General features: G+C 43.4%; 2 protein-coding genes and 1 long non-coding RNA gene across 3 annotated transcripts in view; 2 read left to right on the top strand and 1 right to left on the bottom strand.

The window, feature by feature from the left end:
* The window catches only part of HLCS (holocarboxylase synthetase), a 103,109-nt gene extending 94,879 nt beyond the window's left edge, over positions 1-8,230 (top strand). The window contains exons 7-9 of the mRNA XM_042021303.1: positions 2-116; positions 3,433-3,646; positions 4,341-8,230. Coding sequence (XP_041877237.1) covers positions 2-116; positions 3,433-3,646; positions 4,341-4,509 — 498 coding nt within the window. The 3' untranslated portion in view covers positions 4,510-8,230. The remainder of the gene's footprint in view (position 1; positions 117-3,432; positions 3,647-4,340) is intronic.
* An 82-nt stretch (positions 8,231-8,312) lies between these two features.
* SIM2 (SIM bHLH transcription factor 2) overlaps positions 8,313-22,670 on the bottom strand; it is a 54,482-nt gene continuing 40,124 nt past the window's right edge. The window contains exons 8-11 of the mRNA XM_042021302.1: positions 20,929-21,076; positions 19,706-19,874; positions 18,517-18,928; positions 8,313-12,659 (exon numbers count right to left, since the gene is read on the bottom strand). Coding sequence (XP_041877236.1) covers positions 11,947-12,659; positions 18,517-18,928; positions 19,706-19,874; positions 20,929-21,076 — 1,442 coding nt within the window. The 3' untranslated portion in view covers positions 8,313-11,946. The remainder of the gene's footprint in view (positions 12,660-18,516; positions 18,929-19,705; positions 19,875-20,928; positions 21,077-22,670) is intronic.
* On the top strand, positions 14,736-18,142 carry LOC121661308. The gene is made up of 2 exons (XR_006014906.1): positions 14,736-16,631; positions 17,897-18,142. It is a non-coding gene; the product is annotated as an uncharacterized LOC121661308 (long non-coding RNA).

Genomic DNA, 22,670 nt, shown 5'->3' with positions numbered 1-22,670 from the left:
GGACATTGAGCTGCGAGTTAAGTGGCCAAATGATATTTACTACAGTGATCTGATGAAGCTCGGTGGAGTTCTGGTCAACTCAACACTCGTTGAAACAACGTTTCATATTCTCATTGGTAAATGTCTATTTTGAAGCTTTTCTGTGCTGCTTTTTTTGCTGAGGGATTTTGTTATCAATGTCTGTGTCAGTAAAAATGGCAACGACGAGAACAGATAATGACAGCGGGCATAAGGAAATAAAGCACAACCTTAAATCCAGAGGAAGCACAAAGAGTAAATGTTTTCATTCTTCTTAATAATTCCATATGCTTGACAAGGAAAACACAAATGCAGGCATCTGGATTGGTGTACTAGAGTTCAAAGAAAGAGCATTACATGGGAGAGGGAAATTGTCCTCCTTGATTTATGGCAAAACCAATGGAATAGACTGAAAACTCCATCCTTTTTTTCCTATTTATGTGTTTTTTGTACCATGACAAATAGTTAAACGAAGAACATGCCTTTTAAATCAGGAGAGGAAGAGCTACATACACAGAGCAATGTCTTAATTTTTTAATTATCGAGATGTTTGTATCATCTCTAGTCTGATAATCATCCTGCTATTTGATAAGGAAGTTTTTCCCCTAACCAACAGCATCCCAGATCAGCTTAGAAACCTACCAGAGTCTGGTTCCAAAAATAATTGTCTCTTCTGTGTCTAAAAAATTGAAAGAAAATTCCTTAGCAAGTGTAAAAGGTTAAAGAAAAAGATGACAACGTTTGATCGATATTTGAATGTAGCACAAGTAAAGTATCTTGCAAAGATGGAGTGGTCATGATGTTGTTTCTGTCAAAGTTCTGTGTTTTTAGAGGTGCAAACAAGCAAAAGAGTTGAAAAAATCACCTTCTCCTGTGAGACATGCCCAGACATGACATTTTCTGTTCAATTTATATCTTCATTTTGTAAGTAATCTGCATCAACAAAATGGAAATTGCGCCGAAATTTAAGAAGTCTCTCTGTACCCCATCAACCATTTACAGCTTCCATGTTTTTCTACAGCCTGGTTAACACAAGGAAAGTAGAAACAGACCCAAAATAGTTCATTGTATCAAGTATCTCTTAAGCACTTTCCATGTTTGGTTTGGACCTTGTATTTCTTACCCTAAACTCCAAAACATTCCAATTCAAATGGAGACTTTCTGTATCCATTCTCTCTGATATCCACAGGAGTGGTAGGTCTGAGGTATAAATAAATGTCCATTTCCATCAGTCTGTTTTCACCTGGGAGCTTTTAAAATTGCAACCTCCTTGTTCCATATGAATCCAAGGATCTTTTCCATCATTCCAGTGATGTATTTCATTGGGAATACTAGAGGGGACTCAGGACAAGTTTTTGTATGAATAGGAGTGATGGCATTCAGCTTCCCCAGCAGGAAAGGTGTGCCAGACCCATCACACCTTTTCTACAGCCGTGCAGGATCCTTAGCTAGACACAATCCCAGGATCCCTGAGGCTGGAAAAGCCCTCCCAGCTCATCCAGTCCCAGCTGTGCCCCATGCCCACCTTGTCCCCAGCCCAGAGCACCGAGTGCCACGTCCTGTCACTGAATTCACTCTTTCCATGGCATTCCTGGAAAATCTCCCATAAATGAGGATAATGATGAAAATCAAAGATCATCTCTGTGGCTTCACTGCTCCAAGAAGGACCTCAGGAGAATAAGATCAAAGACAAACGTGCAGATGACACGGTCCATGCCGAGACTTTTAAACACGGTTTTAAAAAAGCCCAACCAAAGAACCTTTTTTTTCAACCTGAAATTTCAAATTTAAGAACTTTACGGTGTTGGGACTTTTGGAAGAGGAGTTCTGAGAAGAATATACACCATTAATGTGAGGGCCAGACTCGGAACAGGCGGAGGAGCCAAGCACCGGTGGAATGCAGGGGACAGCCAGCGAGCGTGACCTGCGAACGCTCCTCTGCCTCTGCTCAGGCACGCCCGGATCCTCATGGATCCACCACTGGAACATCCATCAGCCACATCAGCACTGCAGGGGCGCTGCTGAATGCTCAGTTCTCACATGGACACTGCAGAGATGCCCCCAGAGCCCCGAGCACCTCATGTTTCTCAAATTCCCCGGCTGCCTTTTCCTCACTGCGTTCACTCCCAGGTTTTGTGCCTCAGCAGAGCTCCTGGTCTCAGGGTGTGTGTTGTGTCCCAGTTTTTGGATTGCTGAGCGGTGATCCTGAGGCTGCTGATGGACCCCAAGGCCCTGTGACCCCCTGCCAGGACCAATCACAGCTTAATGGCCAGGGTGTCTCTCTTCCCTTGTGCTGTACTGGAGTGCAAAAGGCTGGGTTGGGATTTGCTGGCACAGCTCGTTGGATTTTCCAGTTCATTTTCCTTTATCTCTTTCCAGTAACCCATTTCAGCTCATTTCCACAGGACTGGTGTGTTGGGATCACTGGGCCTTGTTTGTGTGCACTCTCTGACTTGTTAAAAATCAAAAACTCCTTTTCACTGAAGAGATCCTTCTCCTCAAAGTTAATACAAATTACCTCCATATATGAATTATTAATAGCAAGTTTACAAAACAAGGCACTGCACCTCCTTGCAGATGGAGCTGCATCGTGTCCAAACCTGATTGACAGACAGGGGGGTTTTATCCCAAATGTCTGAGGAAAGAAAAAAAACCCAAATTATTAGGAGAAAAAAATAAACAGGTAATACAATATATTTCTTTACATCCCTCGAAGCCTGTTCCAGCAGGCTGCAGAAAAGGCCCCAGGAGCCATATTTAAACGAGGGAGGCATTCTGCCAACATTATTCCAGCTGGAGAAATCTCAGTGAGAGGCTTGAGGCTTCTAAAGGATATGCTGTGGTGAGATAGATTAGGCAAACTGGAGTCTCACAAAGTTAAAGTCAAATCTTCTGGGCTTTGCAGAGCAAGCCAAACAAGGCTTAACAGCCGAGAGAAAAGGCTGGATTTTTGGAAAGGGCACTCAGCTCACTGCAGTAAACGGAAAGGTCTCTGAGCTAAATGTTAGACTGGAAGATAAAACTCCATCTTACAGTAGGATCAGTTGTTCTGTGAGTGGGCTGAGGACATGCCAGCTTCCAGGGAGTAAAAGAATGTCTCACTTGGATGGTTTTGGAACCAAGGTGCAGGTTATCCTCTTCCCAACCCTCTCTTATGGGGTGGGGTGTGGTTGAAAGGCTGTCCTGGATTTGCTTCTGTAAATCTGAGGAGGCATTTTGAGGGCAAGGAGCAAAATGTGAACTGAGAACTGTAATTACAGGAGTAAGAAGATTCAAAGGTGTAAGAGGCTGAATTAAAGCAGCTCTGAAAGCCGTCCTGAGGGATTATGTATGGAGCAGGTGAATCAAGTGCTGGCTGTGGTGGTAACAAAGAGTTTGTCTCTTTGATTGTGTCCTTCTCTTTGTCTTCTCCAGGCTTTGGCTTTAATGTGAATAACAGCAACCCCACCATCTGCATCAATGATCTCATTGCAAAGTTTAACAAGGAAGAGGGGACAGAGCTGAAGCCTCTGAGTGCAGACTGTCTCATTGCAAGGACTGTGACTGTGCTGGAGAGGCTCATAGAGATTTTTCAGGAGAAGGGGCCCAATGGAGTTCTTCCCCAGTACTACAAGTATTGGATACACAGGTAAGAATTATGTTCTTCTCAAACTTTCTTTTAATAATTGGTGGAAGAACTCCCGAATATTTTGTCTTTTTTCCCACTAATTTCCCTTTAATACGGGTGAATAATTAAAATACACTCCCAAGCAGGATGCACATTTTTAAGGGACAATTAAAGTAGCACATACCAAAATCAGTGGACTAGCATGAGTTAAAGAAAGCTTCCAGGTATTTTACATCTATCATCTCCAAACAGAGGGAATTGGGAATGATTTGGTTTGAGTTAGATGAAGCTGCTGTACTTTTAGGGGGAAAAAAAAAGGACTATTTGGATTAACTCCAACTCCATTCGTTCCACAAAAGGAAATCAAAGCAGGTAGAAACTGCTGCTGAAAAGTCATTCTGTGTGAGGAGCCAGTGAGGTGGGGAATCAAATACTCTGTTAGAGGGTGAAGCCTTTCCCATGAGGGTGGCAAGGCCCTGGCACAGAGCAGCTGTGGCTGCCCCTGGATCCCTGGAAGTGCCCAAGGCCAGGTTGGACAAGGCTTGAAGCAACCTGGGATAGAGGAGGGTGTCGGGGATGGAATGGGAGGATCTTTAAGTTCCTTCCAACTCAAACCAGTCTGGGATTCATTCAGTGATTCTGCTGAGTCCTCTGAGGTGTTCTGAAGTGCTGGGTGTCCACGCAGGAGCTGCTGACAGAACTCTCTCCGTTGCAGCGGGAAGCAGGTCCGTCTCCGCGGTGAGGAGGGCCCGCTTGCCTGGATCGTTGGGATAGATGACTATGGATACCTCCAGGTGCACGAGGAGGGCAAGGGCGTCGAGTCTGTGCACCCAGATGGCAACTCCTTTGACATGCTGAGGAACCTCATTGTCCCCAAGCACTGACAGCCCTCAGGGAGCTCTTTAGTACTGGGCACCGTCACCTAAACCTGTGCAAGGCGGGAAGGGTCACTGAAAGTTTCATTTTTTCCTTCTGATTTTCTGCTGTCTCTGTGTTTGCCATGGATAACTTCAGCAACTGAAAAGAGGCTGTGGTCTCGTAGCTAAAGGCCTTTGTTCTTTTTATTAACCTTAAAGCACACCTATGTTGGCATTCTTTGTAAGGATCTTTGAGAGGAGTCTGACTGCAAAGGAGTATTTGTAGTGAACAGAACTTTCTCTTCATTTACACCCTGTAAATGGAGAGACAGAAGTGGCTAAATATTTCCTTTTTTTTGTTTCTGTGGTTTTATGATACTTTAGGACAATGCAGGACAATATTTACTTTTTCACTTCAGGTTTTTTTTAACTGAATCCTGCTTTTTGTGTTGTCTGCACTAAAACCAGCTGGAACATCACATACTCCTGAATTGCTGGGATCACCACTGTGCTTAACTCCAGGTCTAAGTGAAGATCCTTGCTGATTTGGTTCTTCTCTCTGTAGACCTCTACAATAATTTACCAACCTGTGCTTTGATCTCAGGTCTGCAGCTCTTAATGGCTGCCTTGAGTTTTTGGGAGAGTGTTCCATCAGCACTTAGGAGCTTGGTTATCCAAGTGACTTGCACTCTGCTCTCCTTAGGCAGTTGGATCTGAGTAAATCATCTCACCTGTCCTTTAAATCATGGTTTTCCACGAGGTTTCAGCCCCTGGAAGAAAAACCCACTGGAGCAGTGTCACACCCAAGTTATTGCAGAATCCCATTATCAGGGGAGGGAACCTCTAATTAATTTAGAATTTAGTGGTAATTATATTATGATCTCAATGAAGTTAAGTGAATGAATAAATAAAGAGAACAAATGAAATTCCCTGCTGCAAACAAGTACTCCGGTGAAAAAGAGAAATCCCACCGTTCCCCTGTGTCCAAATTCTCTTCCATAGTTCTGTTGTCACCCCCTTTCCCAAGCCGCTGTCTGGATTTGCTGCTAAGCACTAAAAGCAAGAGTTTTAACACCTGCTGACTTGAAAGCAGCTCATTTTGGGGCTGCCTGCACATTTCCAGGTGGGGGAACAGCCTGGGAATTCTGGAGCAGCCACGTGGGAGCTCCGGTGCCTCGGCGGGGTTTTCTCCCAAGGAGACTTGGCCACCACAGCTCCCCAGACAATTCTGTGCTAAGCAGGTTTGTCCCAGGTGTGATGTGGCTGCCTTCATTTCTTTTTTTTCATGGAGAATCAGCCAAATTGGTTTCCAGAGAGGAAACTACTGTCTGCCAGCCAGAAATGGGGTTTTTAGGTTAAAGTTCACCTCATAAACAATCCAAACATTTTAGGTTGTTTCAGCTACAAAGCCCAGAAGTCTTAAAAGAAGGAAACTTGTCTGTAATGGCAATTTTGACCAATCCTCACTTATTAGGGTTTAGGTGGTTTGGCAGCAAGAGTAGAAATTAAGTTGTCCCTGTTACATTTAGGGTTTCCTGCTCCATCTCACAGATTTGTCCTGATTGTCCATACCCTGCTGGGGTTTTTTTCTCCCGTGATCCAAATCATGTGAAGCTGCACACCAGCATCTCCTAGAACTGCACAGCCAGCTGTTAATTGCCATAATTAAATTTATACACCAACGTTGGCTTTTTTCACACCAGATGCTTTCAAAACTGCTTCGGGCTGAGAACGTTTGGCAGCTACCTTTGATTTCAGAATTCAATATCGATGCATGTTGTAATCAACTGAAACTCCAGCCTGGCTTAACAAAGCTTCAATAAAGAGAAGAACCCATATATTTATATAGAGATCTGTAAAAAATGGGTGTGCACGTGCACACTCACATCTTCCTGGTGCATCCTCACTTATTTTCTGCCTTTTCCTTCACGAGCAACCTGTGCTGCTGCAGGACAGCTGAGGACAGCAGAGCTCTGGTGCCGCTTTTCCAACCACAGAGTCCTACAAAACTTCACCTTAACCCAGAATTTGTAGCTAAAACTGTCTCAGCTTTAGGATTTGCCTGGAGGGATTGAACAACCAGGTCATGCCTCAGGCTGGGACTTGAGTGGCTTCTTTAAAACACATCCTCCCTTCACCAGGGACAAAGACAAAGATGGGGAAAAGGATAAAACATGGGAATTTCAGAAGGGCAGAATGGACTTGCAAAGCTTCAGTGGCTGAGCAGCAGCAGAGGGATTTTTTAATAGCAAAATGCTGCCACATTTCCTGGTTGTTGTTGTTTAGCATTCCTTTGTAGCTGCCTTAATGATGAGCTGGTTCTGTTCTCACCTGGAGTTGTCAGGTTATTCCCAAAATTTTTGCACTGGGGAGAAATTTAGCGCGGAATTTCCTTCCCACAAGGGAGAACTCCCCAAACCTGCATGTGCCAGAGCACAGGGGGTGCTGTGGGAACCACTTTGCCTTTTCAGTGGCCTCTTCTGCTGTCTCAGGCTTCCAGCCTGGGTTTGGAGGAAGGGTTTGTTGCTTTCCCTTTGGAAGAACCAAAGACAAGGAGAATTCCCATGGGACAAAGAGCAGCTGGATAAAGTCCTTGTGGATGAGTCCTTGGAGAAGCCCCTGACCTCTGTCAGGTAGATGGGAAGCACAGGAGTCTGACTCTTCCTCTGCCAAACTCGGCACGCCCACAAAGCCACAACATTTTTGCAGGAAAATCCTTGTTTTTCTTGTTCTTTATGTGTGACAGACAAATGTGGTGTGGGGTGTCCCTGGATGTGGGGATGGAGAGATCCAGACAACTCCAGGCCCGGGAATAATGCACTGAAAATGTTTCATTTCATTCAGCTGTCTGGATTAGTAAAACACCTCTTCCATTGTGAGGCTGAGGTCATATCTTAAACTATTTTCTTGATGAAGTGCTTTCAAAAAACCCATTTATTACGCTGTCCATATTTCTGTGACTTCATTTTTTTCCTGCTGGCCTCTGCTAGAACATTTCTCATGGTGAAAACATTTGTGGGGGTTGTTTATTGATAGGAAAACCTCTGGGTGTGTTGGCACGTGTGCGTGTTCGGGGTGGGTCGTGCCCAGTCAGCAACAAAGCTGCTTCCAAAGATTTGAAAAAGTAATAATGTACTTCACATTTCAGAGCTCAGGCAGCACATCTCGCTTCTAGTAAAGGTTTTATAAGACTTCAGAGGGTTTTTTTTTTTTAAATATATCCAGCAAATCAAGGGCTATTACCTGGAAATAATATTAAAGCGTTTAATTCTTTCTGCTGCTGCTTCACTGGACAAAAATTCATTTCTCCACTTTCTCTGATTCAGCTGCATCAGCAGCCTAAAAAAAAATTACTTTTTGCAACTCCTTGGGAGCTCTCTCTAATCAAAATATCTGTCATGGGCAAGATTTGTGCTGCTTCCTGGGGGTGACTTGGTTTGATAAGAGCATTTGCATGTGTAAGTGGTGCTGGGAATGCACTGCCTTGGTCAAAGAAATTAAATCTGGGCCCAGGAAAGAGCAGAGGTCAAAAAATGATGGAGAAAAGAGAACTGCAGGGAAGAATTGTCAAGTATTGAGTATCTCATTAGTGATTCTGTGTTATTTGCATCCTCCAAGTGTCTTCAATTAAAAGGCAACGTGGCAAAAATACAATAAATTGAGAAAAAAATCTGTGTGTTTTCTAGGTCATTAATTGTCAATTATGGAACACGGGACTGCTGAAATAAATTTTCAAATCTGAACCATTGCCCTTTGTGAAATGCTTTGTTTTGTAGTTAAAAAAAAAAAAAAGAGAAATTCAACAGAGTTTTCCTTTGGCTACAGGATTTTATTACCATTTTAACCGTTTTGTTTTACATAATAAATAAGCAAAAATGCTTTATGTTTTCAGGGAATACATACATAATTCTGAGCATGAATAGGTTGGTTGGGTTGCGTGCTTCTTCACCTACACTTGCCAAATAGCTTTAATCTGCATCATATAAAAAAAAAAAAAGAAAAAAAAAAAACAACAAAAAAACCCCAAACAAAAAGCAAAATCTAACATTCAGGGAAAAAATGGAATAGTAACATTTCCTCTGTGGCGTTTTTGGAGTGTGATTGAAATGCTGAAAAAAAAGAATTTATGTCCTGCTTTGAGATTTCTGGAGAAATTCTGGCAGATTTCCCGTTCATTTGCACGTTCAGGGATGAATTCCCCAATTTTGCACCCATTGTGCTTCATTTCCTTAAATTACCTTTTTTTTCAAGTCACAGGGTACAGAGACCTGGGGACAAATCTGTTACCTTGTTACCTTATTTTATTTCCATTGCACTGCTGCTGTTAGGAGGATGAAAACGTGGAGACTTCAGTCTGGGATTCACTTCTCCAGCTTTACTTTGGTCTTGTGGAAGATTCCCTGACTGGCAGGGAGTTGGAACGAGATCTTTAAAGTCCCTCCCAACCCAAATTTTCCATGATTTTGGTAAATTATTCCCTCTCTCACTCTCCTTCTCCCATTTTCCATGATCTTCTTGCCAGGTCTGAACTCCCCTGAGAGTTAAAATCCTGAGGAATCTCACGACAAAGGTGTGGCTCAAATACTAAAGAGAAATGAGGTTATTATTCATAATATATTTCTATTCACACTCCCCTTCAGTGCCATAATTTTTTTTTAATTATTAAAAAAATTATTTTTCCTTACTGAAACCATTTTTCATTGTTAAAACACTGCCCCTGTGATGTCAGTGCCCTGCTCTGCACTGTGTGCTGAGAACATCTGTAATTTAACTGACCAAAAATCCTGGTTTTCTCCCAATATAATTTACTCCCAGATGGGAGCACGGGATTCCTGTTTAAATTTTGGAGTGGCAGGAAAAAACATCTTTCACACATTTGCTTTTGCCATCTTTTCTGAACCTCCCCCTGCGTTATCAGCTGTGAGTTCATCATTGGTTCATTATTGCCTCACGGGGAAATTTCCTGTGCCTGGGCATCACCTCCCCTAAAACACCTGGGGGAGAATGATGGAACACCTCCTCTGCTCAGGCTCCTGGAATAAAGCCTGGAAGTGGGAGTAACAAGGTGGAAAATACTGTGCTGAAAAATATCAGTGGCCTTTTTTTTCAACCACGGCCTAATTTTTGTGTTTCCATAGTGAGCAGGACTTCCAGGAACACCGAAATGCAGCAGTGCCACTGAGGGAGAAAGTGCAGCAGGAGGGGTTGGGCATCAGGTTTCTTTTTAATGATGCCAGCAATGCCAGTGGCTCCTTTGTAGGGCATGGGTTTCATTTAATTGATCACAATTAACCCAGGAGTCTTTGCATAATTATCTTTGCTGGAGGTGGGGTCGTTTATGAGGAGCAGGGGCTGGGAGGGCTCTTACCCACAGCCACTGGAAAAGCAACTGGTGTCTCCTGGCTTTGATTTATGGGGTCAGCAGGATGATAATCCACATTTACAGCTTTTCTGGAGGCTTGCCAGCCTCTCCAGCATTAAACAAACCGAGGTTACAGAGGGAGTGACTCTGCTGGGTTGGTTCTGGTTTGGGTTTTTTTTGTAATCAATGATTTGGCTTTTTTTGTTCTGTTTAGCACAAAATGTATTTTTCCTGTAATTGAAAAAGTCAGACAACTGAGAGTGTTCAAGCTCACTTGCAAGTGAACATTAACTTAATAATAAAACCTCTGTTAACTTTTAATAGGAAGCAATGAAAACGCTGAAAATTGTTTTAAAACATTTGCCTTTAAAGTATTTTTGTGTACTCGTAGCAGTAAAAATTCATACACAGAAGGAAATAACTTTATTCCTGTATTGTGATGGAAAGTTCCCTGCCCATTTCAGGGGGTTGGAACTGGCTGAGCCTTAAGGTCCCTCCCAGCCCAAACCATTCTAGGATGAATTACTGCTGCATAGGAAAGATGGGGAATTTTTAGGACTGAGTATTGCATTATGATTTTTCTGACAAGGTGCAATCCATGAGCAAGTGGTTTTCCCATACTACACAAGCCAGGCAGGAATTTTCTTCAAAGAATGATGGAATGCTTTGGGTTGGAAGGGACTTTAGAGATCATCCAGTTCCAACCCCTGCCATGTGCACCTTCCACCATCCCAGGGTGCTCAAGGTTTCCTCAGTGAAGTTCTCTTTAGAGTCTTATGAAAGAGTTTGAAAAATTCTGAATTAGGCTCGGATTGGGGTAAGAAAGGAGCTGAGTGGGATCTACAGCAACATTTATTGTTTAGGGAGTCTTCTGTTGTTTTTTATCCACTCACAACATTTGGGGAAGTGGGCTGAGTGTTGTCAATTAAACTCACACAGATCCATCCTCTACAAAGAACTAAAAATAAAGGGGTGGAAATTGATTCCTGGCTGGCTGGGCCAAATGTGAGTGTTCCAAATGTGCTGTTTGGGATTTGTGAAGTGCTCAAATCGGGGAATTCCAGCCCTACCTTTGTGCTGACAACAGGATTTATGCTGGAGGAAGTTTGGTGTGTTAAGAACTGGACCTTTCAAGGCTCACAATTCTACTGGTAAGCTCAAAATAAGGCATAAACGTTCATTATTCTCTTGGCTATAAAGAAAACATTTCTGGTGCTGTTATTAAGATGTATTTGTGACTAGCTGGGTTGAAAATCTGCACAGCCTTCCCCCAGAATACTCAGGGAAACACAGGATTTAGGAGTTTCCTTTGCTTATTTGTGGGGAATTAGTTCCTGCTCCATAATTTGTCCCAATTTGCCATGACAAGACCTGTAACCCTGTAATACCTATCTTTGTACCTATTAATTTGTCATATTGTCCCTTGTCAAGATAAATGGTGGTGGCAACAATCTCAGAACACTGAAATCTGTGTTCAATAAATCAAATTTAGGCTTGATTTATTTAGTTTTAAAATTTTTTGGTAATTAATAAATAAGATTTTTTTCCTGTTTGGGGAGTGCAGCTGTGTTGTGGTCGCTCAAAATCACCTCTCTCTCAATAAAGTCCATTTGTCAGGGGGTTGGGTGGAGAGTTGATGCGAGGTTTCACACAATTTGTCAAAAAAACCCTAAACTAGAACGCGTATTTTATGATAATTATTTAAAAAAAGAAATCTTGAGTTTATTTTAAGGAGGGGTTAAGAAAAAAAAAAAAAAAGTTCTTCATATAAACCTCTGCATATAACACCTCTCATTTCCTTTTGTTGCACACTATAGAATAATAAAAATAAGATCTGGAACTTGGCTTCTCCCTGGCACCAGAGCTTTCTCTGGGACACCGAAGCACGGCAGGGGATGGAGGGGATTTTCCTGACCACCACAACTCGTGGCCTGCCAGGAACTCACCAGTTTGTCCCAGTTTGTCCCTCACTGCCCTCCAGCTTTGCTCAGTAAATGTCACCATGTTTCCTCATGCTTTTTTTTTTTTTTTTCTTTTTTCTTTTTTTGCAAATCATGACAGTTTGGCTTCTTAATTATACACAAAACCCTCCTGAGCTGCCGTCACCTGCCGTTGGCAATAATGACAGAAGTCCCAATATAATGGGGTAGTGCAGATTCCTTGTGGGTTTCTGGAGAAGACGCTGAGGAGGGGCTTTGGTTTTTGTAAATAAACGTGTTGACTTCCTCAGAATTGTAGCTGTAATTTTCTCCCACGTGTCCCGTGGCTGTGCAGGAGGAAGTTTGGAAAGCTCCATGTTTGGCCAGCACGTGGTGGTAGTTGAGGAGCACGAAGGGGACTTGCCCAGAGGGCCTCACATCCATCAGCCGCTCGCTTTCGGCCTCCTGGTCGAGCTTCATGCTCATCCTCTCGCTGCTCTCCAGTTCCTCCAGGCTCACTGGGTGGTGGCTGATGTGCCCAAATTTGGGGTCTTTGACACAAATCCTCCTGCTTTGCTCGTAGACCGAGGGCACGGGCAGCAGGTGGCTCAGCTGTCCCATGGCTTTGGCCTGGCAGCACTCGGATTTGGGCAGCAAGGAGTTGGAGAAGGAGCCCTCGTTGATGCTCATTTTTTCTTGCAGGTCTCTGTTAAAAGGCAGCTTGTTCTCCTCTTTGATGAGGTGGGGAGGGGGCTGGAGCCTGGGCTCTGTTTTGTTGTGTTTCATGATGCCAGATTCGTAAAGCTCCTCTTTGTACCTGCCCGGCACGGGCGCGGTGCAGCTCGGGAAGGCCTCGGGCAGAGCGTCCTGGCTGTACCTCCTGTTGGATAAGGGGACTGGCAGGGAAGAGAAAATGAATTAATTACTGACAACGAGCCTTTGGAGCAATTATAAGTCACTGACATTATTATCACAATTATATCAGGGGAGTTAAACCAAAGGAATATTAGGAAATATGACCTGAAATCAAAAATCTTCCCCTTAAGTAAGCTCTTTTCAGAGATTTAGCAAAGGATTTACTAAAAGCTGGATAATGTCGGTACCTATCAATGATTCCATGATTAAAATAGTGGAATTATTTTAATCATATAATAATAAACAGAATAAACAGTGGGAGTAATAATAAACAGAATAATCACTGTGGGAGTGCACTGGACACTTGTCCTTGCAAAGGAGAACGTCTCACTCATTGGTTGGACTCAGTGATCTCAAAGGTCTTTTCATTTTACAGAATTCTGTTGATTCTGTAATTCATGGTATTTATTTAGGGTGTATTTGATATGTGAATTAGATTTTAGAAGGTGACATGTCAGTATCTAATTAAGGAAATCTCTTTGGGATACCCGCAGCAGGTCATGTTAAAGACTTTGCTCTTTCTCTTTGAAAAACTGACATCAGGTATTAAAAACATCTCTTGAAAAGCAACATAAACATCTCTTCAGTAATGCTGTATCTCTGTTTTTGAGATATTAGCATGTAATAAAGATAGATAGAAATATAAATAGAAGTTACAACATGCACCAAGACTTTGAATGGGGGAGAAAAAATTGGCCATTCTCAGAGAAACAGAAGAGAATCACACGAATTTATCAAGAGTGTGAACCTAGGATGTCTATTCAGGCTTTTCCTCTAAAATATATTGGGCAGTCTCAGTTTTGTTCTCAGTTTCTGCATGGCAGCTGAGCTCTTGAAGCAATTTGAGTTGTTTTGATCATCTTCAGCTTGGCTGACGAAGCTTTTCCTTTCTGTACACTCCTGTCTACAAGTGGTGAGAGAAAAGGCCCCTGCTTTGCTCCTGTACCCTGTGAGTCATCATTTTTTTGCACTCTCCTATGAACAGTTTGTGAGTTAAACAGCTCCTCCAAGGCACATTTGGAAGTTTTATGTTAAAGGAGAAATGACACACTGAGCAAATTTCTCAGGTTAGACCCAAACTCTTGTTTTGTGTGAGGTTCACTGGAAGCCGTGGCCACTTAAGTGCCTTTCTTGAAATGGATTTTCTGTTTTTCTAACGATTTTATTCAACATCTTAAAAGTTTTGGAGCTCCCCTCTATTGGTTGCTGATGTAACTGTGCCCATTAATAATTAAATATTCCCTGTGCTGTAATAGACTGGCAAAGCCTTCATGGATAACAGAGGAAGCGAAATAGCTCAATTGTTACCTTTTTATATATATATATATATATATGCAGAGCTCCATTAATTTCAGAGGGAGTTGCACCACGTAATTGACACCAGAATTTAAACAGGAATCTGGTTCCAATTTCTTCTTCACCCTCCTAGAAACAATAACCTTTCAAGTTATTCTTTTCCATTTCTATGTATATATTTTGTCCCAAGAAGTAGAAGCTGAAGGAAGCTGAGTTCTCATCAGCTGTTGAAAAATGGCCCTTTCAGATCCCAAATCCAACCAGGATTCAGCCACGTCCTTGTGAATAGCTTGGAAATGTTACTGGTGTAGTTCCCTGGGCTGATTTGAACTCCACATTTGGTGTTTTTCCTGTGAAATAAATATAGATGCTGAGAGCTACTGAAATATAAATAATATGGTTGAATGATCAGGTGTTCTGGGCTTAAGATGTCCACAGGAGGGATGGGTTTGTCCTCCTGCCGTGTGAAGTGCTTTCATTTTAGGGCTTTACTCTAATCCCTGAACAAAATATTGTCCTTTTCCATATTTAGAGCCCAAGAGAACCTGGAAGAAGCTGAAGCATCACAGTCACCACTTGGCCTCTGCCCTGTCACCTTTAATTTTCTAATCTCAAATCCTGCTGGGCTGAGCATGAACCATCAGGTTGTAAATCACAGAATCCCGGAATGGTTTGGGTTGGAAGGGACCTCAAAGCCCATCCAGTGCCACCCCTGCCATGGGCAGGGACACCTTCCACTGTGCCAGGCTGCTCCAAGCCCCAATGTCCAGCCTGGCCTTGGGCACTGCCAGGGATCCAGGGGCAGCCACAGCTTCACCTGTGCCAGGGCATCCCCACCCTGTGGGTAAAAAATTCCCTCCCAATCTCTAATCTGACCCTGCCCTCTGTCAGTTTAAAACCCTCTTCCCTTGTGCTGTCACTCTCTGCCCCTATAAAAAGTCCCTCTCCCTCCTGTTTATCCTCTGTGTCAAACAAGGCAAAGATAGAAGAGGTCTGAATACAACCCCTGCCCATGAAAAGAGATTTTTTAGGCTCTCTCAGTCTCTGTGCTGTGTCCTGGTCTGAACCCTAATTTCAAATCATCCAAGGCATGGGCTGATTGTTCTCTGTTATTCTCCCTCCAGAAATAAAGGTGAGGCAAAATCATCTCCCAGACCTCTTTGTCTCCAGTGGAATCCCCTTTGCAAAATGTCATTTATTTCTTCCAGCAGGGACTGGCTAAACCTGGGGAGTTTTTTCATAGATTTTCTCTGTCTTTTCCCTCATTTCCTGAGTTTTTATGATTAGTGCCACAAAGCTTCACACAGGTAGTTCAGAAGGGCCAACAGCACCAAGGGACAAGTGGGTCCTGTGGTGCCCACAGCACAAATTTCTCTATTTCAGGGTACAAAGGAAACTTCTGACTAAGAATACAGTTGCCTTCACTCAAATGATTTTTTTTTTTGATGACTAGGCCAGCTGGGAAAAAGTGGAAGAAGCTTCAAAACCAGATCCTGAAGCAGAAACATCTGATTTGCAGGCAGTTGTATTTGCTACGTGCTTCTTCAGAGCTTTGATGGCTTGGCACCATCATCCTCCAATCTCTGATCTCTCCAAAAGGAGCTATTTTCCATGGAGAAAAATGTCTTTGGCCCACGGCATTTTTGGCAGATGCTGCCGTGGATGTGATGTGGAATGGCCCTCGCATCCAACCCGGCTGCCAGATGTCATATTTGGCATTGCCTTTGGATCGAAGATGATGATGCTAAGCAGATCCTCCCTGCTTTGAAGCTCCCTGGCTGTCAGTTCTCCAGTGAGCCACTGGAAAAAAGCAGCAGTTGACAACCTAAGGGAGATCAGATGCGATTCCCAGCAAAAGAAACATCATTTCCAAAGGTTCAGAATTCAGCAGAAGTGCAACAGTGCTGACTCCACTTGAGGAGGAAACGAGGCTGCAAAAATTGGATGTAAATCCTCTCTGTAGGGGATGCTCTGTTTTCCTTTCCCCTTTTGCCATCATCTCTGACCAGCCCTGAGTTTGGCCATTTTTTTTCCTCCTAAATAATGGAACTCAAAGTGCTTCTGCAGAGAATTGATTGTAGCAAGCCAGCTTTCATCAAATGCCCAATAAAGATCCAGAATAAATATCCATGAAAATGCATCAAACCGCTCAAAAGAGAACCCACATATCCCAACTCCAGCAGCAAAACCTTCAGTAGAAGCAGAGTCAGAAATGACAACTGCTGGTACTGCAGCTCTGTTTTCCTCCTGAAGAGGAAATGGTGATGTGGAAAGAGATTGAAAAATAGCAGCAGTTTCTTGCAGGTTTTTTATTGGGATTTTAATTTTTTACCCTATTCCTGCACACTTAACTGGGGATATGCAGGATTTACTTCAGTCTTTATCCTTATCCTCAAAAGATGTAGGGTTGTTTTTTCGTTTTTTGGGTTTTTTCCCCCCCCAGCATCTTTAGAAAGGACAAAACCATTTCCTATTTTTGGTCTAAAACTCCTCCTTTTCCCCTGCAGCCCACAACAGCAACCAAAGGAAGCAGCAAATTAGAGGAGCACAAGCTGAGGAAAAGCATTTAACCTGCTCTAGGCTGTGAGAAGAGCTTCACTCTTGCTCATTTTCAACCTAAACACAGAAAAGTGAAATAAAAAGCTGCTGTCAGTGAGGTAAGGTCCATCATGGGTGAGGTCAAACCATCCTGTGAAGGACAAAACCCTGGGCAGAAATTACTTGCTGCTCTGTGGGAAGTTTGATACCTGATATCTGATTTTTTGATATCTGATCCAAATATTTTGATATCTGATCAATCTGAAATTTGATATCTGATACCATCTTCTGTCTAATGGAGCGAGCTCAGGTTTGAATGTCTTAATATTTTAATATCTTTGTATTTTAATATATATATTTTTTTTTTTTTTTTTTTTTTAATATTCCCTTTGAATCTTGGATATCCATGCCCGTAAGTGAATAAATGATTCTGGTACTCAAGAGCCTACCTTGAGGCTACTTAATTTTTTTATTTTGTATTTCCACTACTGCCTCCTCCATTCCAAGAGAGGAGGGTTTCTATCTGACTTCAGTGCTTATCAGTGATTTTTAATTAATGAAAATGGTGTATGGAGAGAGATGTAGATGAGATCCAAGGATTGGCTCTGGATTGGCAAGGGATCAACAGGAGTGCTGCTTAAAGGAGTTTAATGAAGAGTTTCCTCTGAGTTCTGTAGCAGCTGATCTGAATTCTGCACTTGTTGATATTCTCTGACATTTTCAGATACACTTTAAATCACAAAACCCCCTATATTTAGTATGAATAAACTAGGATGTGGTGGGGTTTTCTTTTTTTTTTGCATATTTTTGGAACAGGTTTTTGTACAAACCTCACAGTTTCTGAAAGTAAAGTGGGGAAGAGGATGGAAATCCAGACCAACCAAGGCTGTTTTCGCTAAAATCAGCAGCAACCTGAAATCTCAGCAGCACTTTGGAGGCTCATTCATGAGAGCAGTTAAATTCAGATTTGTGTTTGACTTGAAGGGGAAGCTGGATCAGGGGAGTAATTAATGCTATCAATTGAGTTAAAGATATGCTTGACACCCTCCCAAAATAGCCTGAATTGCCAGAGTCTGGTTTGTCCAAATATTTTTGTTTCTTTAGCTGATTTACTTTGTTCCTTGCCCATCACAACTTGATTCTGGTTTCATTTTCGAGTTGGGGCAGCTGTGAGACCAGGAGTGTTTATAATGAGAGATCAGTCTGCCAAAACTGCTGCAATAAACCCTGTTCTGGTTGAATACGGGGGAAATAAATGGGTTGGACAAGATGATCTCCAGAAGTCCCTTCCAACCCTAATTATTCCATGATTCTGTGATTAGAGGGTATTTTGAGCATCTTTACATCTGGTTATTTTATGACTTTTCAAGGTTATTTCTTACAGGTTTGCACCTCAGAGAAGTCAATGCCTACCTTCAAAGCATTTCTATCCCTGACATCTGTACAGGGAAATAATGCAGGTGATGGGAGACATTTTCAACTTCAGAATTATTACCAAGTGAAGCAGAATTATTGCTCTGTAAGGTAAAGACATTCGGAGTGGCTTCATGCTGAGGAGAGGACAACCTTCAATTTTTCTGGAAGTAGATGGTGCTTATTTTAATTTCTGTATTAAAATTATCAAAAATTATTCTGGAGCTGAAGTACATTTTGTTTCAACCTGGCTTCAGCCATGACTTACCTGAGAAATTCCACTTGAATAACTCTGAGAGTGCAAAACATGAGGGTAAATTGTGCCCGTCTTGAAGGAGGAGGTCTCACTGTGCTGCTCTCTAAGTGATTCTGGTGAGTGCATTTTTGCAACTGGCACTTTGATAATATTCCCAATCAACTGCTGATGGCAATGGGAAGAAGGAACATGGGAATCCCATGAATATCATGCTTGTTACACTTCACTGCCTCTGCTTTTCTGTGTTCCCTAAACCCATTTTCGAACCGCAAACACAAATCCTCCCCAGCCACCGCACGGCCGAGCTTTTCCTCTTTGCTCAGAGCGACACCCACCTTCATAACTCTGGGCAAGGTTGTGCCTGATGATGTTCACTGGCTGCTCAGGAAGGGTTTTGGATGGTGACTGGCTGCTGGGCACCAGGGAGTTGGCATAGTGCCACTGGCACTCGCCGTTGGTCTGCAGCGCGCCCAGGAAGAACCGCGCCACCTCACAGGGCGCCCCTTGGGCCTGCCCAAACTTTGCAGGCAGCATTTGCTTCTTGCCACCAAAGACATGGGAATCCACAGGGAAGTGTCCATAGTGGTAGGAGAAGGGCAGGCTGTAGGGAGGGGCGTACAAGAGTTCGCTGTTTTCTGAATGGAAGTTCTGTTCCTGAATGGCGGCGGCGGCGCTGGCGGCGGGGCTGGAGCGCCAGCTCCCCACCTGGCTGCATTCCAGTTTGTCTGCTTGGAATGAGCTGTATTGCTGGGGGAAAGGGGGGAAAAAAGCAGGGGAAGAGAGTTAAAGGAGGCACTTTAATAGGGAACTACAGAACATAGTGGACAGGCACCCTGAGCTGGGCCTCGCTGGCTCAGGGGACGGACTGAGCGGTGCGGTTAAAGTTCCTCTCAACACAGCTTGGCCTTCACGTGGGAACAAAAAATCTGCTTTGGTTTGATAATTTTGGCTGTTCCATTTTACAGAATCACAGGATTAAGGTTGGAAAAGCTCTCCCAACCCATGGAGGCCAGGCTGTGCCCGATGCCCACCTTGTCCCCAGCCCAGAGCACTGAGTGCCACCTCCAGCCCTTCCTGGGACACCTCCAGGGATGGGCACTCCAAACCTCCCTGGGCAGCCCCTTCAAAGGCCTGACCTCCCTTTCCAGGAAGAAATTCTTCCTGACATCAAGAATTCCACACACCAACAGTGAATGACACACGTCCTACACCAGCACAAATTTTCAGAGCACAATTCCAAGTACAGGATTTTCTTCTTTTTGCCAAGTAAGGACTTTGTGGTTAAAGTGCTTTACACACTCCATATCCCAAACGTTTTACATCACTTACCAGAGCTGGTTTGTGCTACCTGTACTTTCCACCCCAGAACCAAAAGGGTCTAATTTTACCCTGCTTTATGAGGGATTTCCTGGGGCAGACAATCCTGTAGTTTGTTTTTTGGTAAATCCAGTCCTAGGTTACCTCTACACTGTCCCAAGCACTCTGTGAGAACAACTGGCAATCAAATATTGCTGGAAAATTTACCTGTGGTGGGTAAGGTGTTGTTCTGAGTTTTGCCTTCATTTTATTACTTTTGGGTTTTACTATTTTCCTTGTTTCCTGCGAGGTAGGTACTGAGTTTCTGCATGAAAACTGTGACTTGGAAATGGTAACCTGGTCCAGTGACAACTGAAGTTCCTTGTACTCAATATCTCTGCAAAAGAACAGCCCACGAAATTATACAGAAAAATCCAAAATAGCTCCTGTAAAAATACGTGCCAGCCTTCACAATGCTTTAATGTTCACTCTTCCAAGATTTTCTGAGTCTGGGGATGTCAGGAGGCAGAGAATCTTATGGGGGGACCCCATTCCCATGCAAGTCTATCAAAAAATTCCACTGGGAATCACATTAATGCCTTTGGATGAAGTGTTCCCACTCTCTGAGCCTGAGCTCTATCATCTTCCCTCAGCCATCCGTGGCTCCCTGTGGCTTGGAATCATGGAAAGACAGAGATCAATTAATCTGTCTCCAGCTCAATCAGGAGTTGGTTTCTACCCTGGTTCTCACAATAAACCCCGAGGAAAGGAAAAGGAACAACGTTCTTCTCCTTGTAACTAAACCACACAAGCTGCAGTGTTGGTTTTGATCAAAAGAGACCTTCAAGCTCTTCCAGTCCCACCATCACCCAGCAGCACCAGCAGCACCCCAAAGCCTGTCCCCAAGGGCCACATCCAGACTCCTCCTGAGCACTCCCAGAGACAGTGACTCCAGCACTCCCTGGGCAGCTCATCCCAAGGCCTCACCACTCTGGCAGGGAAAAATTATTTTATTATCTCCAATCTGCTCTTCCCCTGGTGCCATTTGAGGCCATTTCCTCTCCTCCTTTCCCTTGGCACACGGCAGCAGAGCCCGAGCCCCCCTCACTGCCCCTCCTGGCAGGGACTTGTGGGGAGCAGTGAGGTCCCCCCTGAGCCTCCTCTGCTCCAGGCTGAGCCCCTTTCCCAGCTCCCTCAGAAGACGTTTCCCAGCCCCTTCACCAACTCCACTGCCCTTCCCTGGACAAGATGAGGATTTATACAATAATGATAATAATTGATATAATAATGTTTTCTCTCAGCTAAAGACGTGGGATCATATGAACAGAGAAAGCTGCAACAGGCGAGCACAGAACGGCACTGGAAGACACCAGCAAAGAAAACTTGGTGGATTTAATCATTAATGACTCAATTAGTGATAACAGGTAATGGTACAAAGTATTTGGACTTACGTAAGGACATAATTGACACTCACTATGCAGTGAGGCCGTGACGAACGGCTGTTGTGCACGATCGTGGCGTAGCTCTGCACCCACACCCAGCCTCCCTGCTTGGACAGCAGCCGGTAGTACTTGGTGGTCACTTGGCCTTTCACCAGCACTGTGAACACAAGAAAAAGAAAATTTTTTAAAATTTCACTTTTTTTTGAACTTATGACCACTTCCTGGAGAGGTTGGTTTGCACGTCAAGGACTTTTCTCCCTCACAGAATCACAGAATTATCTAGGCTGGAAAAAACCTTTGAGTTGATTGAGTCCAACCTATGTCCTAACACCTTCCTGCCCTTTCCTGAAATCTCCTCCTCCCACCAAACTTTAAATAACCCCACTGCAGAATTATCTATCCTGCCCCTTTACATGGATTCATAACATCACATTATTATTGATATAAAATATGTTGAAAACTCCTACGTTTTGTCTTCCTTCTTCTCTGGGTCACCTATGGCCACATTCTTCACAAAAACTGCTTTAAAATTTCTAATTGCAAAAGAAAAGCTCAAGGCAGCAAAAGTATTTTGAAGTGGACACGACTGTTGTGGAAGGAGGAGAGGAAATGGCCTCAAATGGCACCAGGGGAAGGGCAGATTGGAGATAATAAAAAAAGTTTTCCCTGCCAGAGTGGTGAGGCCTTGGGATGAGCTGCCCAGGGAGTGCTGGAGTCACTGTCTCTGGGAGTGCTCAGGAGGAGTCTGGATGTGGCCCTTGGGGACAGGCTTTGGGGTGAAGGTGGCACTGGGTGATCCTGAAGGTCTCTTCCAACCTGAATGTTTCTGTGATTTTGAGATTTTTTCCAGATTATTTGGAAACACTTCTCTCGTAGCTTGACAGATCATCGTGTATTTTGCAATGTATTTTATTCTGTGATGGATTTTTCCCTCTGTAAGCTCTACCTCATGAAGGTTGATTTAAAAGGGTAAAATTAAAACTCTCTTTGGTTGTGAAGCACCCAAACAAAGACAAGGACAGAGAGGGGAATCAGATATCTGATAAATTCACCAGACATGTAATCCTCCCTGAGCTATTTTGGATCCTCTGTGAACAAGGATGTTTTGGCAGGAGGTTATGCTGTAACAGGAGTTGTGCAGCATCTCTAAATATTTAATCCAGCCACAAATATTTCTGGTTCAGTGCCAGGCCTTTATCTCAGGATTCACTAGAAGATAATGCCCAGGCTTTGAAGCTGGCTCTTCTCTTGTGTGGCCTTGGATCATTCCTCTGGGAAACTCCATCTTCTTACTCTCCTATGCAGTTATTTATTGTAAATTAGGAAATCATGGGCTGAGCTCGCTGTACAAATTATATTCAAAAAAAGTGAGCAATGGCAGAAATTCCTTTATATAAATGTGGTTAAGAAATGGAATCTAAACCTGCTCTCTGTCAGTTTAAAACCACTCCCCTTGTCCTGTCACTTTTTGCCCATTTAAACAGTCCCTCTCCCTCCTTTTTTATCCATTACCTTATGGTACTGGAAGACTCAGTGAAGTGTCCCCAAAGTCTGGAGCACATGGACCCCCTCTCTGAACTGCTTCCTCTCCTATCCATTGCACATCCCAGCATATTTAAACTTTCCTTCAAATCCAGTTTATCTCCCAAAGAAAATCAGGCTCTTATGAAATGGACAGGTCTTTCTGGAAGTGTCAATTCTTCCGTTTTAGGATGAGGTGCCTGTTTGTTCAGAAGGCAACAAAATGAACA

Source organism: Corvus kubaryi, unplaced genomic scaffold (genome assembly GCF_017639235.1).
Source record: "Corvus kubaryi isolate FWS band 111438036 unplaced genomic scaffold, C.kubaryi_AGA036_p1.0 37133, whole genome shotgun sequence".
NCBI classification, from domain to species: Eukaryota; Metazoa; Chordata; class Aves; order Passeriformes; family Corvidae; genus Corvus; species Corvus kubaryi.
This window is presented reverse-complemented; position numbering and strand designations above follow the sequence as displayed.